This window comes from Pristiophorus japonicus, chromosome 5 (assembly GCF_044704955.1).
Source record: "Pristiophorus japonicus isolate sPriJap1 chromosome 5, sPriJap1.hap1, whole genome shotgun sequence".
Taxonomy (NCBI): domain Eukaryota; kingdom Metazoa; phylum Chordata; class Chondrichthyes; family Pristiophoridae; genus Pristiophorus; species Pristiophorus japonicus.
The window spans coordinates 181,048,113-181,066,142 of NC_091981.1; the positions used below are offsets into that span (position 1 = coordinate 181,048,113).

The following is an 18,030-nucleotide window of genomic DNA, read 5'->3' on the forward strand; positions in this document are numbered from 1 at the left end:
GCCTGCCGCTGAGAACAACAGCTTCATCAGTCGGATTTCAGTTGGATCTCAGCTGGAGGAGCGCTATCCGGTTTACCTTTGGTTAGCCAATAATGGTTCCTTCTTAGTTTCACATCGGCAGACAGGTGTTTTGACCGATTTGAAGTTGAAGGAATATACTGGCTCATAATTTTCATTGATGACAGATTTGAAAGTCCAACATTTCTATCGTTTCACAGGGGCTGTGCTGGCACTGGACCTCGCACTCCAGCGTCACTGTAGGAGGCAACTGAGGCACAGAGAAAGACAGCAAAATGTGGCCAGAGCGAGGGCTCTCAAGAAAAAGCCTTTCCCTCCCAGGGTATTCCGGCAGCAGTTCTCCTACATCAGTTTCACTGAGGAACAGTGTGTTTGAAGGCTGTGCTTCAGTAAGGACATGGTCACAGAGCTCTGCCTCCTCCTGCAACCAGACATCAAGCCTCAGACCAGGGTGAGGACGGCTCTTTCAGTGGCAGCGAAGGTAACAATCACACTCAATTTCTACACCAGTTCCAGTGTGCAACAGGAGACATCGCCAACATCTCCCAGTCTGCCATCCATTGTTGCATCTGTGAGGTCACAGATGCTCTCTACAGAAGGAGAAGGGAGTACATTTCCTTTCCCATCAGCAAACAGAAGCAGCACGAGCGTGCATGTGGCTTTGTCAGGATTGCGGGCTTCCCCATGGAGCAGGGCGCCATTGACTGCACCCAAGTCGCTTTTCGGGCACCGCATCACAATCCTGAGGTATTCCATAACCGTCAAGGCTTCCACTCACTTAATATGCAGCTGGTGTGGGACCACACATGCCGAATCCTCACCATCAATGCCCGCTATCCTGGCTGCAGCCACGATGCATTCATCCTGCGCCAGACTGGTGTGCCAGCTCTCTTCCAGCCACCACACGAAGCTCGAGGATGGCTGCTCGGAGACAAGGGTTATTCGCTCTCCACCTGGCTAATGACTCCCCTCCGCAACCCTAACACTCCTGCCCAGCTCTCATATCATGAGAGCCATGGTGTCACCAGGAACATCACTGAGCAGACCACCGGAGTTCTCAAGCAACGGTTTCGCTCGGGAGGAGTCCTCCAGTACTCAGCTGAGCGGGTGTCCCTTTTGTCGTTGTCTGCTGCATGCTGCACAGCCTGGCCATCATGAGGGCTCAGCCATTAAGGACATAAGAACATAAGAAATAGGAGCAGGAGTAGGCCATACGCCCCCTCGAGTCTGCTCCGCCATTTAAGACGATCATGGCTGATCCAATCATGAACTCAGGTCCACTTCCCTGCCTGCTCCCCATAACCCCTTATTCCCTTATCGGTTAAGAAACTGCTTATCTCTGTCTTAAATTTATTCAATGACTCAGCTTCCACAGCTCTCTGAGGCAGCGAAGTCAACAGATTTACAACCCTCTGAGAGAAGAAATTTCTCATCGCAGTTTTAAATGGGCAGTCCTTTATTCTAAGATTATGCCCCGTAGTTCTAGTCTCCCCTATCAGTGGAAACATCCTCTCTGCATCCACCTTGTCAAGCATCTTCATAACATACGTTTTAATAGAAACATCGGAACATAGAAAATAGGTACAGGAGTAGGCCATTCGGCCCCTTGAGCCTGCACCACCATGCAATAAGATCATGGCTGATCATTCACCTCAACACCCCTTTCCTGTTTTCTCTCCATACCCCTTGATCCCTTTAGCCGTAAGGATCATATCTAACTCCCTCTTGAATATATCCAATGAACTGGCATCAACAACTCTCTGCAGTAGGGAATTCCACAGGTTAACAACTCTCTGAGTGAAGAAGTTTCTCTTCATCTCAGTCCTAAATGGCCTGCCCCTTATCCTAAGACTGTGCCCCCTGGTTCTGGACTTCCCCATCATCGGGAACATTCTTCCTGCATCTAACCTGTCCAGTCCCGTCAGAATCTTATATGTTTCTATGAGATCCCCTCTCATCCTTCTAAACTCCAGTGTATAAAGGCCCAGTTGATCCAGTCTCTCCTCATATGTCAGTCCTGCCATCCTGGGAATCAGTCTGGTGAACCTTCGCTGAACTCCCTCAATAGCAAGAATGTCCTTCCTCAGATTAGGAGACCAAAACTGAACATAATATTCCAGGTGAGGACTCACTAAGGCCCTGTACAACTGCAGTAAGACCTCCCTGCTCCTATACTCAAATCCCCTAGCTATGAAGGCCAACATACCATTTGCCTTCTTCACCGCCTGCTGTACCTGCATGTCAACTTTCAATGACTGATGAACCATGACACCCAGGTCTCGTTGCACCTCCCTTTTTCCTAATCTGCCGCCATTCAGATAATATTCTGCCTTCGTGTTTTTGCCCCCAAAGTGGAAAACCTCACATTTATCCACATTATACTGCATCTGCCATGCATTTGCCCACTCACCTAACCTGTCCAAGTCACCCTGCAGCCTCTTAGCGTCCTCCACACAGCTCACACCGCCACCCAGTTTAGTGTCATCTGCAAACTTGGAGATATTACACTCAATGCCTTCATCTAAATCATTAATGTATATTGTAAATAGCTGGGGTCCCAGCACCGAGTCCTGCGGCACCCCACTAGTCACTGCCTGCCATTCTGAAAAGGACCCATTTATCCCGACTCTCTGCGTCCTGTCTGGCAACCTGTTCTCTATCCACGTTAGTACATTACCCCCAATATCATGTGCTTTGATTTTGCACACCAATCTCTTGTGTGGGACCTTATCAAAAGCTTTTTGAAAGTCCAAATACACCACAGCCACTGGTTCTCCCTTGTCCACTCTACTAGTTACATCCTCAAAAAATTCTAGAAGATTTGTCAAGCGTGATTTCTCTTTCATAAATCCATGCTGACTTGGACCTGCTTTCCAAATGCGCTGCTATTTCATCTTTAATAATTGATTCCAACATTTTCCCCACAACTGATGCCAGGCTAACCGGTCTATAATTCCCCGTTTTCTCTCTCCCTCCTTTTTTAAACAGTGGTGTTACATTAGCTACCCTCCAGTCCATAGGAACTGATCCAGAGTCGATAGACTGTTGGAAAATGATCACCAATGCATCCACTATTTCTATGGCCACTTCCTTAAGTACTCTGAGATGCAGACTATCAGGCCCCGGGGATTTATCGGGCTTCAATCCCATCAATTTCCCTAACACAATTTCCCGCTTTAAAAGGATATTCTTCAGTTCCTCCTTCTCACTGGACCCTCAGTCCCCTAGTATTTCTGGAAGGTTATTTGTGTCTTCCTTCGTGAAAACAGAACAAAAGCCATTTCTTTGTTCCCCATTATAAATTCACCTGAATCTGACTGCAAGGGACCTATGTTTGTTTTCACTAATCTTTTTCTCTTCACATATCTATAGAAGCTTTTGCAGTCAGTTTTTATGTTCCCAGCAAGCTTCCTCTCATACTCTATTTTCCCATTCTAATTAAACCCTTTGTCCTCCTCTGCTGTATTACAAAATTCTCCCAGTCCTCAGGTTTGCTGCTTTTTCTGGCCAATTTATATGCCTCTTCCTTGGATTTAACACTATCCTTAATTTCTCTTGTTAGCCACGGTTGAGCCACCTTCCCCGTTTTATTTTTACTCCACACAGGGATGTACAATTGTTGAAGTTCATCCATGTGATCTTTAAATGTTTGCCATTGCCTATCCACCGTCAACCCTTTAAGTATCACTCGCCAGTCTATTCTAGCCAATTCACGTCTCATACCATCGAAGTTACCTTTCCCCAAGTTCAGGACCCTAGTCTCTGAATTAACTGTGTCACTCTCCATCTTAATAAAGAATTCTACCATATTATGGTCACTCTTCCCCAAGGGGCCTCGCATAACAAGATTGTTAATTAGTCCTTTCTCATTACACATCAGGATGGCCAGCCCTCTAGTTGGTTCCTCGACATATTGGTCGAGAAAACCATCCCTAATACACTCCAGGAAATCCTCCTCCATCGCATAAAATCACCTCTCATTCTTCTGAATTCCAATGAGTAGAGGTCCAACCTACTCAACCTTTCCTCATAAGTCAACCCCCTCATCTCTGGAATCAACTTAGTGAACCTTCTCTGAACTGCCTCCAAAGCAAGTGTATCCTTTCTTAAATATGGAAACCAAAACTGCATGCAGTATTCCAGCTGTGGCCTCACCAATACCCTGTATAAGTGGAGCAAAACTTCCTTGCTTTTATACTCCATCCCCTTTACAATAAAGGCCAAGATTCCATTGGCCTTCCTGATCACTTGCTGTACCTGCATACTAACCTTTTGTGTTTCATGCACCAAGACCCCCAGGTCTCGCTATGTTGCAGCACTTTGCAATTTTTCTCCATTTAAATAATAACTTGCTCTTCGATTCTTTCAGCCATTGCCACCTGGCATAGCTCCACCGCCTCAGGAGAAGGAGGAGGATATCGAGGACGGGGAGGAAAAGGAGGATAAGGATGAGCAGGAGGAGGACGAGGAAGAGGAGGATGAGGAGGAGGACAAGGAACTGCAACAGCAGCGACAGAGGAGGCAGGCACTCAATCAGCCTTCTGCAAGGGCGGTCCCTGACTGCCTCATTAAACTTCGGTTCCAATGAATTCCAGGCCACTTCCCGGTTGCTCTGCACGTCCCCATCATAACATCAATTTCTCATTTCATACCACAGCCCAAAAACTGAAGTGAGAGACACCACCAAGTATGCAACATTCCAATTAATTTTTTATCCAAAAACATGAACCACATATATAAACAAGAATTCAATTTACTATTCACCATTGTGAAAAATCTTATATCCCCTCTTGACACTGCCTTTACCTATTCTACTGCTCCTATGTAGTGTCTCCCCAGTGGCTGCAGTACGGCTGGTGGGAGACTGCTGAGCGTCAGGGCCAGTGACTACAGATGGCCGTGCAGGATGCCCTCGACCAGCTCTGGGCCTGGAAGGCCCGGCTGTAGACTGCACCACCTCAGGCTGGGCGGTGACAGTCTGGGCTGGTTGGATGACAGGCAGCGACAAGTGCAATGGTGGAGTGGCAGTGGTGGGATCCGGAATGCTGTCATCCTGAGAGAGGACAGCGGGCTCCTGCTCCACTGACCCACTGCCACTCCCCCAGGGCAGCACCTCAGCATCCCTACCAATCTGCTGGAGCACAGATCGGTGGCCTGCTGCGACACCGTGAGCTCCTTGGTCGACTGTGGTGGGCCCAGCAACGATGGCAGCAGTCAGAGATTGTGTGGCATCCAGTGAAGACTGCATGAGAGCAGTCTGAGCTTTGATGCCAGCAATCATTCCCTGCATTACAGCACTATGATGTTGCATTGCTTCCACCTGTGCTCTAATGTAAGCTGCCACATCGCCCATGACACGTGTCATGAGGTCTGGGTCCAAACGGTCTCTCTCGGAGTCCACCATTGTCTGCAGTCTGGGTTCCATGGTGTGCGTAGAGCTCTGTGCAATGTTGGACATGGATTCCTCCACGCGCCTTACCATTGTATGGCATGGTACTTGGGCACCCTTGCCATTGCACCTATCATCTCGGAGTGCATGGCCATCACCCTTGTTGTGAACACCTCCCATCGAGGTCTACATCTGAGTACTGTGCAGCAGAACTCGTGTGTAAACTCTCCCTCTGGGGAGCTGGCCCCCGAGCTACCTTTTCCACTTGGCTGTGCTGCAGTCCGCTCGTCCCCAGTGCATCACCCAGTGCAGACCCTTCTACTAAACTTGCCTCTAAAGATCGTGTAGTGTCAGCCTCTAAGGTGATGCCTGTGGGTGAGAGATGCAGTGACGCGGTGCTTGGGTTCTCCTCCTCTTTTCCTTCATCATTCTCACTGGGCGGCGGGATGAGGGGGGGGATGCAGTGTTCAGGGATAGGCTGGTCATCTACTGGCTGATTATCTGAAAGCATAACGGCACATGACTTGTGTTGAGGTGAGGGCAGTGGGGCGGGAGCTGGAGAGTGATCAAGCCTTCTGGTATGAGGGGAAATTGGGATGAGAAAAAGAGAGGTGATGAAGATACCGTTGTTGCTCCCAATGATGTCGATGTTGCTGACGGCCATGGCGCCCACCACCTGCTGCCCAATGAGTTGCAGCACTCACTCCTCCAGAGCTGCTGCAGCCAAGGTTCACAACCGCCTGTCCGCTGCTGCTCCCTCCTATCTTGTGCCATCTTGGCCTGCAAATGAAAGGTATGTGTGTGAGTCAGAGTCCTGCTATGTGTCTGAGAGGTATGCATGCCATCGCTGAATAGCTGTGAATCTAGGAAAGGCATGAGATGAGGATGTGAGTTCGAGTAGGTGCAGATGTTTAGTGGGTGACGAGGGAGGAAGTGGTGGTTTGCACAGTGTTCACAGACAGAGTTTCAGATGCTGGTATGTAGGATCTATTGAAGCATGTACTCACCTTGACCACCCGACTGAGGTAATTAAATTTTGTACAGCACTGTGTCAGGCTGAGTTCCACGACACAACTGGCTGAGACCTCCTGTGCCACTTCCCTCGACATTGCCCTGAAGATCTGGGGCAATGGCCTCCTTCTACTGGCTGGGAACAGCGCTTCCCTCTGCTCCAATGCCACCGCCAATGCCTCCAATGCGACGTAAGTGAACCGACGAGCTCCCTCTCTTGGATTTGGATTAGGAGCAGCCATAGCCATGAGGTGTTTCACTTGCTCTCAGGTCGACTTCAGCTCCAGGAATGATGAAAATAAGCAGCTGCACAGTGATACAACCTCCCCTTTAAGAGCTGGAATGAGCCAGTGTGAAGGATTGAAGGTTGTTTGCTGAATGCAAGTCACCTGAAATTCGATAGCGATCTGGTGGTAGCGCCCCTGTAGCCCCCCACTGAGGTCATTAGCCCTTCCTTCCTGGGGTGCTAAAGCCCAATTTAGAAGAACTTCAGAATCCTTTGCGCCTGGCTCTAAATTTTCAAATTTAAAAAGTTAAATTTCTCCACCAGGGTGCTCAAGAAAGATAGGGAAGCAAAGATAGGAGGTGGTGTGACAGTATTGGTTAAGGAAAATGTTACAGTGTTGGAGAGAGAGGATATCCTGGAGGGGTCAAGGACAGAATCTGTATGGCTAGACTTAAGAATTAATAGAGGTGCCATTACACTACTAGGTGTATTCTATAGGCCACTAAATAGTGGGATAAATATGGAGGAGCAAATTTGCAGAAAAATTACAGAGAGATGCAAGATCTATAGGGTAGTGATAATGGGGGAAGTCAACTATCCTAATATAGACTGGGATAATAATAGTGTAAAGGACAGAAAGGGGGAAGAATTTCTGAAGAGTGTTCAGGAGAACTTTCTTTATCGGTATGTTTCCGGCCCAACAAGGAAGGAGGCATTGCTGGATCTGGTTCTGGGCAACTAAAGACAGAGCTCCCTGGATGAGATGGAGAGCAAGATGAAGCAGAAAAAGAACAAGTAAGACAGATGTCAGTTCAAGAACACATCTGAGAATCAGGATGAATATAGAAAGTTCAGAGGAGAAATAAAATATAAAATAAGGGAAAAGAGAGGGTGAGAGAATAGAATGGCAGCCAACATAAAAAGTAATTCAAAAGTCTTCCATAGGCATATAAATAGTAAACGGGTAGTAAAAGGAGGGGTGGGGCCAAGTAGGGGCCAAGAAGGAGACCTATGCATGGAGGCAGAGAATATAGCAGAGGTACTAAATGAGTATTTTGCATCTGTCTTCACCAAGGAAGAGGATGCTGCCATCGACATGGTGAAGGAGGAGTCATCGACACACAGTTGGTAACCCGAGCGCCCCATTACCATCCCCCACAGGTGCTAATGGGAGGCGCAAACCAGGCCAATTTCTCCCCGGTAGTCTTATATACATCTTGTTTATCTTGTGTGTTAGTTTGTTGAGAAAAATCACATTCATCAGAACAATGAAAAAATAAATCTGAAAAATACAATTATTGTAAAGCATGAGTGGCTACCCATTGGAACCATAGAAACAGCAGTGTCGTGAACAGTATTGGCAAATTAGCCAACATATTGAAAATTCTTAAACCAAAGTCCAGGGGGTGGAAATTCGGTCGCGCCTCTATTGCGGCGTTAATCGAGGTGGAGCGATAAATTTTGCGCGGGAAATGGTTTGTGTCTGCACCTGCAAAACTTATCAGTTGGGCACTGAGTGTGGAGCGGAGAGCTAAGGGAAGCATTCCACACCTCTTTCAGGGCACTAGGCCGGCTGAGCAACTGAAAATCCCGAGCTAAACAACCGGCCTCGGAGCACCCTAAAAGAGGCTTCCCTGGGGAAAACAATAATCGGCTAATAAAACAAAAATATTCCCACTACCATACTGACGCCACATCAACATAAATCGCAAAAATGAAAAACAATCACACTTACCTCAGGTAGACATTCCTTTCCACACTGCGGCTGGCACAGCTCAGACTGCCAGCTTTCACAGGCGGTCCCACTACGGCATACTACTGATCGTGCACAAACCAAATTTTGAAATGGTGTCACAACCAGGGACATTGCACACCGGCTAGCCTCTCCCAGGCAGTGCTGCCCCGTGCCCTCGCAAACCCAGCACCAAATGTCCCAGCGGTGCGCTGGAAGCTGGCCACCCACGCGGAAGTGATTTCCGCCGCCACGACCGCCCCTCTGGGTCGCAAACAGTGGCGGCAACATGCTGAAAATCCAGGCCCAGGTGCTATACTTTACCAGGGAAAATACAATTCCCAACGACTCTTGCATGCTGCTGTATATAAGCAAAAGGCCAGGAAAGTACTAACTTAAGATGCTCACATTTGAATGATCTAAATTAGAATTATTTAAAAATTCCCTATTTCTCACCCAGATTGTAAATACCTTTCAGTTTAGTTTTCTTTGAAGGCTTTTCTGAAGTCAAAATCAAACAGGCACACGGTATGCAACATTAACTCAGTCTTGCCTGAAGATAAAGCAAGCTGGTTTGGCTGCACAGTAGACCTCCTGCAGGAGGATTAATTATGAATGCATTCTGCTGTGTTGAGATGAAAAGGAGCAAATACTTCCCTCCTGTATCACAATGATAAATCTCTTTCATAATGAACACCAAAACATAAGGGGATAATGTACAATATTCTGTGCTGAAGTATGCAGTCAACACTACCTCCAAGTTCTTTTTGACATCTTCATCACTGATTCCTAGGTGTCGCTGACAGCCTCCGGTGTTACAAAAGCAGCCAGTGCGAAGATGGATGTTGTATAAATTTGCCAGTTTGTCCACCTGTAGCAGTAAAGAATTGTGGTGTTTTCACAAAATCACATTATCAAATGAATTTGCTTCAGTGTTATTGGCCTGCATTTTTCACTTTTAGTATAATTTAGATCCCAATGGCTATTGGCGGGTTGCAGACAAACTCAAATGGGAGTGGGGTGCACAATTTTCTGAGCTCAGCTTATTAGCATAACTTCAGGTGCAAATTAGAACAGATGTAGGGAGTCCACTAGTGGCGGAAGAGGGAAATTCCACGTTAGTACAATTTAGAGAGAAGGGTGGTGGGTGGGAGGTGCGGGGCTGGAAGAGAAGTGTCACAATAGGGAGAACAGAAAAATGGTGAGGGTTTGGAGAGCTTCAAACACCTGTTTGCTGACACTGGAGGAGCAGGAAGCTAAGGGACAAGAAAAGATGAAGGGAAAAGGGACCCAAAAAGACAGATATGAGTCTGCAGGAAAGTATTAAAGCAGCCCAGCATGCAACCATATTTGATAGCTGCTGAAATGAGGTCAGTCCTCTGCGCCACTCCACAGCACTATCGACATAGGTCAGATTTGCAAAATGCCTGAACGTTGGTGGAGCCAAGTTTCCGAACATCGCTATTACTATCACTGCATGTGCCAGCTCTATACTGCATGGTAGCTGCACATGTCCCTGCAGCAGGTGGCGCAGCTCTGCATCTGGCTCTCTGATGTGAAGACAGTTCCCCATGGTTATTGTCAGATACTGTGCCAAGGTCTATAGATTTCTTGATGCCATCTTAATGGGTACACTGCTGTTGATTACCCTATCATACTTCTTTCATAAACTTCCACTATTAAAAGCAAGACATCAAATAATTGGATGCTTCTGAGGTAACATACAAAATCATAATTAGTCAAGTATTTCCATATATTACTGATGCCATTGGGTGTGCTATAAAAGAAAAAGAAAATAAGAGGGGTAAAGAGAGGGTATGAGAATAGAATGACAGCCAACATAAAAGTCTTTTATAGGCATATAAATAATAAATGGGTAGTCAGAGATGGGGTGGAGACCTAAGCATGGAGGCAGAGAGTATGGCAGAGGTACTAAATGAGTACTTTGCATCTGTCTTCACCAAGGAAGAGGATGCTGCCATAGATATAGTGAAGGAAGAGGTAGTGGAGACACTCAATAGGATAAAAATTGATAAGGAAGAGGTATTAGAAAGGCTGGCTGTAGATAAAGAACCAGGAACGGATGGGATGCATTCTAGGATGCTGAGGGAATTGAGAGTGGAAATCACGGAGGTACTGGCCATAATATTCCAATCCTCCATAGATACGGGAATGGTACCAGAGGACTGGAGAATTGCAAATGTGACGCCATTGTTCAAAAAAGGTAAACCCAGCAACTATAGGCCAGTCAGTTTAACCTCAGTAGTGGGGAAGCTTTTAGAAACAGTAATCAGGGACAGAATTAACAGTCATTTGGATAAGGGTGGATTAATTAAGGAAAGTCAGCACTGATTTGTTAAAGGCAAATCGTGTTTAACCAACTTGATCGAGTTTTTTGATGAGGTAATGGAGAGGGTTGATAAGGGTAATGCGGTTGACATGGTGTACATGGATTCCAAAAGGCGTTCGGCAAAGTGCCATATAATAGGTTTGCCAATAAAATTGAAGCCCATGAAATAAAAAGGACGGTAGCGGCATGGATACGAAATTGGCTAAGTGACAGGAAACAGAGTAGTGGTGAACGGTTGTTTTTCGAACTGGAGGAAGGTATACAGTGGTGTTCCCCAGGGGTCGGTTCTTGGACCACTGCTTTTCTTAATATATATTAATGACTTGGACTTGGGTGTACAAGGCACAATTTCAAAATTTACAGATGACACAAAACTTGGAAGTATAGTGAACAGTGAGGAGGAGAGTGAGACACATCAAGAAGATGTAGACAGGCTGGTGAAATGGGAGGACACGTGGTAAATGAAAGTTAACACAGAGAAATGTGGTGTGATGCATTTTGGTTGAAAGAATAAGGAGAGGACATATAAATTAAATGGTACAATCCTAAAGGGAGTGCACAAACAGAGAGACCTGGGCTATGTGTGCATAAATCTTTGAAGGTGGCAGGGCAGGTTCAAAAAACAATTAAAAAAGCTTATGGGATATTGGGCTTCATAAACAGAGATATAGAGTAAAAAAGTGTGGAAATTATGATGAACCTGTATAAAATACTGGCTTGGCCCCAACTGGAGTACTGTGTCTAATTCTGGGCACCGCAATTTGGGAAGGATGTGAAGGCCTTGGAGAGGATGCAGAAAAGATTTACTAGAATGATTCCAGGAATGAGGGACTTCAGTTATGTGGATAGACTGGAGAAGCTGGGGTTGTTTTCCTTGGAGCAGAGAAGATTGAGAGGAGATTTGATAGAGGTGTTCAAAATCATGAGGGGTCTGGACAGAGTAGATAGAGAGAAACTGTTCCCACTGGCAGAAGTATCGAGAGCCAGAGGGCACAGATTTAAGGTGATTGGCAAAAGAACCAAAGGCAACATAAGAAAAACGTTTATGTAGTGAGTGGTTAAGATCTGGAATGTACTGCCTGAAAGGATAGTGGAGGCAGACTGAATTTTATCTTTCAAAAGGGAGGTGGATAAGTAGCTGAAGGAAAAAGAATTTCAGGGGTACACAGAAAGGGCAGGGGAGTGGGACTAGCTGAGAGTCGGCACGGACTCGATGGGCCGAATGGCCTACTTCCGTGCTGTAACCATTCTATGATTCTGTGACTCTATGATTCCAGTGTCCTTTCCAAATGGGAGCCTCTACATGTACAAATCGTCGACCAAAGTGAGACTTGTTCACTTCTGTCTGAAGATGCCAGTTTGCAGGTATTTATGGGTGGGCGCTGAGCATCTCTCATCCCTTTTTTGGTGCTTGGTGTGGGGCTAAAGTATAAATAATGTATAACAATTGGCACAAAGATTCAAGTGAACCTAAGTACCACCAAGGAAAACAACATAAAATGAAAAACAGTCAAGAAATGGCTAGAAATACACTTAATTTTACATTACAGTGTTCTTTCCATGGCCTGGGTAACCCTGGGCATTAATTTTATATAAAAATGATTTAGATCTGATATCTTATGTGCTAGAATGGTGAGTAATAAATTGTAGGATGGATATACTCCCAAATAAATATTTGAATGAAGCGCCCTCATGTTTGAGGTGGGTGCATCCACTCTGTTGGCCTTGCCCCTCAGAAAATACATCAGAATGCAAAGTAGGTGGAGTTCAGGTAGAATGGAACTTCTGCCCATTTTGGAACACCAGCTATCTGATTTTATGCCAGAAGAACGGCCAGCCAGTAGTAAAAGATCCAGGACATTGTATTTAAAAATTAACAGCAAGAGGCCTATTTTCTGCTGATTTAGAAATTAAATAAATAAAATAAAAACATGTCCTTTTTAAATATATATCCAATCCCCTTTTGACAGTCACTATTGATTCTGCTTCGATTACTCTTTCAGTCAGTTCATTCTAGATCATAGCAACTTGCAAAGTAAAATAATTTCTCATCATCACCCCTCTGCTTCTTTTGCCAATTATCTTAAATCTGTGTCCTCTGGTTACCAATCCACCTACCAGTGGAAACAATTTCTCCTATTTACTCAAAATCCATTCATAATTTTGAAATGTCTATTATACCTCCCCTTAACCTGCTAAGGAGAACTAGTCCAGCTTTTCCAGTCTGAACTAAAGTCCTTTATCCCTGGTAATATTCTAATAAATCTTCTCTGCACCCTCTCTAAAGCCTTGACATCCTTCCTAAAGTGTGGTGCCCAGAATTGGACACAATACTCCAGCCTAGATACACAAGTTTCCTGAAGATTGAGGGAAATGAGATTGAAGTCAGCTAGTGCAAATACAGCTACCCGTGTATAAGGTACCCAGGAGCATAGAACTCAAGTGGGAACGAATATCACCTCTGCGGATAGAGGTTAAGAACACTGATGTCTCAGGAGGCTATCACCATGATTCTAGAGGATGACGAGATAATCAGCTCCACTAGACTGACTACCTAATACTGTTAACTTGTCAGCTATATAAAGAGTTTAATAATAAAATAATTTCACGAATTAACTAACCCTATCTACTAAACAATTTGCTTTAATTACTCCCAATTATGATTATGAGGTTAATAATTAGCTCATGACTATGGCCTGGCTTTTTCTTTAATGATTTGCCAAGAATGGGTTCACTCATTCACTCAGTAGCTTGTGTGCATCCGAATGGAAGGTTGTTGGTGTAATGCTCAATTAATCCAAATTGGTCGATGTAAGATGGTTGAGCAAGTCAAATTTAGGCAACATTAACTCCAAGGCATAGACTTGGAAGTGGTAAAGATAATTCCTTGAGGAGGAGTTAAAGTGAGGAGTTAAAGCTTCGTCTGGTGCCCTTAATAAATATTGTTGTCAGGGAATCAATCCCAATGTGCTTACAGAATATCAGCATCTTTAAAAAGTTCTAGGAATTTATCAGTGAGCACACAGTACTCAAGAGGTTTTGAAAAGGGTCCGGGAGAGTGAGTTAAGGTTAGAGAGCTGAATGTGCTCCAGAAAATGGTAGCGTTGCTTGAGCCGGTTTTTGGTGTGCTTTACAATAAAAGTGTTGGTGGCATGGGCTTCCATTATATTGGTGCTTTGCATTGGTGCTGTTCATCTTCTATAGGGTTTCCTGGATTATCAGTCCAGGCCTCGATATTACTCGTCCACTGTCCACGTCCTACTATGAAGCATTTCACTGAGAAGTGTTGCCATTCACAAAATAGTTATTTCAGGACGGAAAATCTATTTGTGTCCAAACCCATGAGTCAGCCTACACTGTTATCAGGTGAATTCATAATGGGGAACAAGGAAATGGCAGACTAATTGAACAAATACTTTGGTTCTGTCTTCACTAAGGATGACACGAATAACCTCCCGAAAATACTAGGGGACCGAGGGTCTAGCGAGAAGGAGGAACTGAGGGAAATCCTTATTAGTCAGGAAATGGTGTTCGAGAAATTGATGGGATTGAAGGCCGATAAATCCCCATGGCCTGATAGTCTGCATCCCAGAGAACTTAAGGCCCTAGAAATAGTAGATGCATTGGTGGTCATTTTCCAACATTCCATGGACTCTGGATCAGTTCTTATGGATTGGAGGGTAGCTAATGTAACCCCACTTTTTAAAAAAGGAGGGAGAGAGAAAACAGGGAATTATAGACCGGTTAGCCTGACATCGGTAGTGGGGAAAATGCTGAAATCAATTATTAAAGATATAATAGCAGCGCATTTGGAAAGCAGTGACAGAATCTGTCCAAGTCAGCATGGATTGATGAAAGGGAAATCATACTTGACAAATCTTCTAGAATTTTTTGAGATGTAACTAGTCGAGTGGATAAGGGCAAACCAGTGGATGTGGTGTATTTAGACTTTCAAAAGGCTTTTGACAAGATCCCACACAAGAGATTAGTATGCAAAATTAAGGCACATGGTATTGGGGGTAATGTATTGACATGGATAGAGAACTGGCTGGCAGACAGGAAGCAAAGAGTGGGAATAAACGGGTCCTTTTCAGAATGGCAGGCAGTGACTAGTTGTTTACCGCAAGGTTCAGTGCTGGGACCCCAGCTATTTACAATATATATTAATGATTTAGACAAAGGAATTGAATGTAATATCTCCAAGTTTGCAGATGACATTAAGCTGGGTGGCAGTGTGAGCTGTGAGGAGGATGCTAAGAGGCTGCAGGGTGACTTGGACAGTTTAGGTGAATGGGTAAATGTATGGCAGATTCAGTATAGAAACATAGAAAATAGGTGCAGGAGGAGGCCATTCGGCCCTTCGAGCCTGCACCACCATTCAACATGATCATGGCTGATCATTCACCTCAGTACCCCTTTCCCGCTTTCTCTCCATACCCCTTGATCCCTTTAGCCGTAAGGGCCATATCTAACTCCCTCTTGAATATATCCAATGAACTAGCATCAACAACTCTCTGTGGCAGGGAATTCCACAGGTTAACAACTCTCTGAGTGAAGAAGTTTCTCCTCATCTCAGTCCTAAATGGCCTAACCCTTATCCTAAGACTGTGTCCCCTGGTTCTGGACTTCCCCAACATCGGGAATATTCTTCCCTCATCTAACCTGTCCCATCCCGTCAGAATCTTATACGTTGCTATGAGATCCCCTCTCATCCTTCTAAACTCCAGTGTATAAAGGCCCAGTTGATCCAGTCTCTCCTCATATGTCAGTCCAGCCATCCCTGGAATCAGTCTGGTGAACCTTCGCTGCACTCCCTGGATAAACTTTGGTAGCAAAAACAAGAAGGCAGATTATTATCCGAATGGTGACAGATTAGTAAAAGGGGAAGTGCAACGAGACCTGGGTGCCATGGTACATCAGTCATTGAAAGTAGGCATGCAGGTACAGCAGGCAGTAAGGAAAGCAAATGGCATGTTGGCCTTCATAGCAAGAGGATTTGAGTATAGGAGCAGGGAGGTCTTCCTGCAGTTGTACAGGGCCTTGGTGAGACCACACCTTGAGTATTGTGCGTAGTTTTGGTCCCCTAATCTGAGGAAGGACATTCTTGCTATTGAGGGAGTGCAGCGAAGGTTCACCAGACTGAATCCCGGGATGGCAGGACTCACATATGAAGGAAGACTGGATTGACTAGGCTTATATTCACTGGAATTTAGAAGAATGAGAGGGGATCTCATAGAAACATATAAAATTCTGACGGGACTGGACAGGTTAGATGCAGGAAGAATGTTCCCGATGTTGGGGAGGTCCAGAACCAGGGGTCACAGTCTAAGGATAAGGGGTAAGCCATCTTGGACCGAGATGAGGGGAAACGTTTTCACCCAAAGAATTGTGAACCTGTGGAATTCTCTACCACAGAAAGTTGTTGAGTCCAGTTCATTGGATATATTCAAAAGGGAGTTAGATGTGGTCATTCCAGCTAAAGGGATCAGGGGGTATGGAGAGTATGCAGGAGTGGGGTACTGAAGTTGCATGATCAGCCATGATATATTGAATGGTGGTGCAGGCTCGAAGGGCCGAATGGCCTACTCCTGCACCTATTTTCTATATCGCTATGTTTGTCCTTAAAGGCTTCCTCGATTGTTCCCTTTATAAGCAAAAAAAAATTGATGTTGAGCATAAGTTAACAAAACAAAAATGGTTAACAATTTAATTTTGTGTTGCTTCACGACATATTTTTCTTAATGGGATAGCATTGTCAATGTGGAGAATTTTACAAAATATCAGTTAATAGCCAGATTCCAAAATCTCTGCTTAAATACACCAAGGGAAGTCGATGTGCAGCTGTTTTTACTACATAGGTTGCCACCCATCTTTTTACATTTTATTCATATTTGCAATATGCTACCAAATATCTAGACATCCACGGTACAGTGACTTGCAAGACACTTTACCATGGATGCAAAACCTCTTTATTTGCAAGAGACTATCACTGTAGGTTTCCCTGTGCAATATGACCAAATAGACAAAGGGGTATGAGGGTATATGCTTTTCTGTGGGATTTATCATCAAAGGTGCAGTATCATCAAAGTATGTTTCCCTCGTGTATTTTCTCACCTTGGTTGCTGGAGTATAGCCATTCATCAAAATGTCAGCACAACTTTCTACAATTCTCCCTTCTTCAGTTTTCTGTTTATTCATGTCATGAATTCAAGTCATTTGCCATATTCTTAGAAGCAGTGTTCAATTACAACCAATTCTAGAAATGATTTGCTTCAGAAAACATGAGATAAAATAGTAACATGAGATTTAGTGACATACCTTGGCATAACCAACAATGCCACCTTTCTCATCAAGCACGTTAATATTAAGAACAGGTCCCTGAGCATCTGGAGTTTCAAATTCATTATCGCTATAAATCCGAGCAACTGGTGTTCCATTAGAATGGCGCATTCCAGATAGTATTATGTAGGTATAACGGGCCAGACTAAAGGTATGCAGCATAATATTTTGCATTCCACCTGAGAATAAAATGAAGAAACAATTATTAGGCTGTTATGGTTACCAGTGTCATAACACAGCTGGGACCACAATTAGAAGTGCCTTGAATCTCAAAAGAATTGCTAATTAGTGGTTAAGTAAATTATAATATTCAACACGTGAAAATCATCAACTGCTTGAAATAACTACAAGGCCATTACATCGATTTTGGATCATCTATTATTTTTCAAAGACTTTCAGTAAATGTAAATTAAATAAAAACATTAGCCATCTCACATCTAATTATGTACGACACTCTAAAAGGTTGTATTCACTGACAGTATTCTAATCACTTAAAAAATGTAAAAGGGCTGAGAAACCAATTTATTGGTCCACAAATTAAATAATATTAGTCTAGTAACTCTTACAAATAATCAACAATTATATATTTTTTTTAATGAAGTTAATTGTGAATAACTGGCTTCCGTTGTTTGAAGTAATTTGTTGACGTTATTGTGGGAAGGACATCCTCTGGGACTGGGACTGTAGTGCATTTTCCCTTCTCCTCAACCTCTCTACAGCTGTGACATGGTTCACCACCAACTTCCTACAACGCTTCTTCTCTATTGCCCAGTCAATGGAACTGTCCTCACATAGTTCCACACTTGGCTATCCAATTGAAACGAAAACTTGCCCAGCAATGACTTCTCTTTCCAACTCAACATCATTACCTCTGGAATTCCCAAGGATCTATTCTTGGCCTCCTTCTCTTCAGCATCTACATGCTGCCCCCTGGCGACATCATCCGAAGACATGAAGTCAGTTTT

The 18,030-nt window shown here is 44.4% G+C and overlaps 1 protein-coding gene across 7 annotated transcripts in view; it reads right to left on the reverse strand.

Moving 5' to 3' along the window:
• mocos (molybdenum cofactor sulfurase) overlaps positions 1-18,030 on the reverse strand; it is a 464,568-nt gene that overhangs the window by 221,143 nt on the left and 225,395 nt on the right. For all 7 annotated transcript variants that reach the window (XR_011593368.1, XM_070881150.1, XM_070881149.1 and 4 more), the window contains 2 exons: positions 17,045-17,244; positions 9,131-9,247 (listed from right to left, as the gene is read on the reverse strand). Coding sequence is in view for 6 of the 7 variants with exons in the window: in XM_070881150.1 (XP_070737251.1) it covers positions 9,131-9,247; positions 17,045-17,244 (317 nt within the window). In the remaining variant the exon portion in view is untranslated. The remainder of the gene's footprint in view (positions 1-9,130; positions 9,248-17,044; positions 17,245-18,030) is intronic.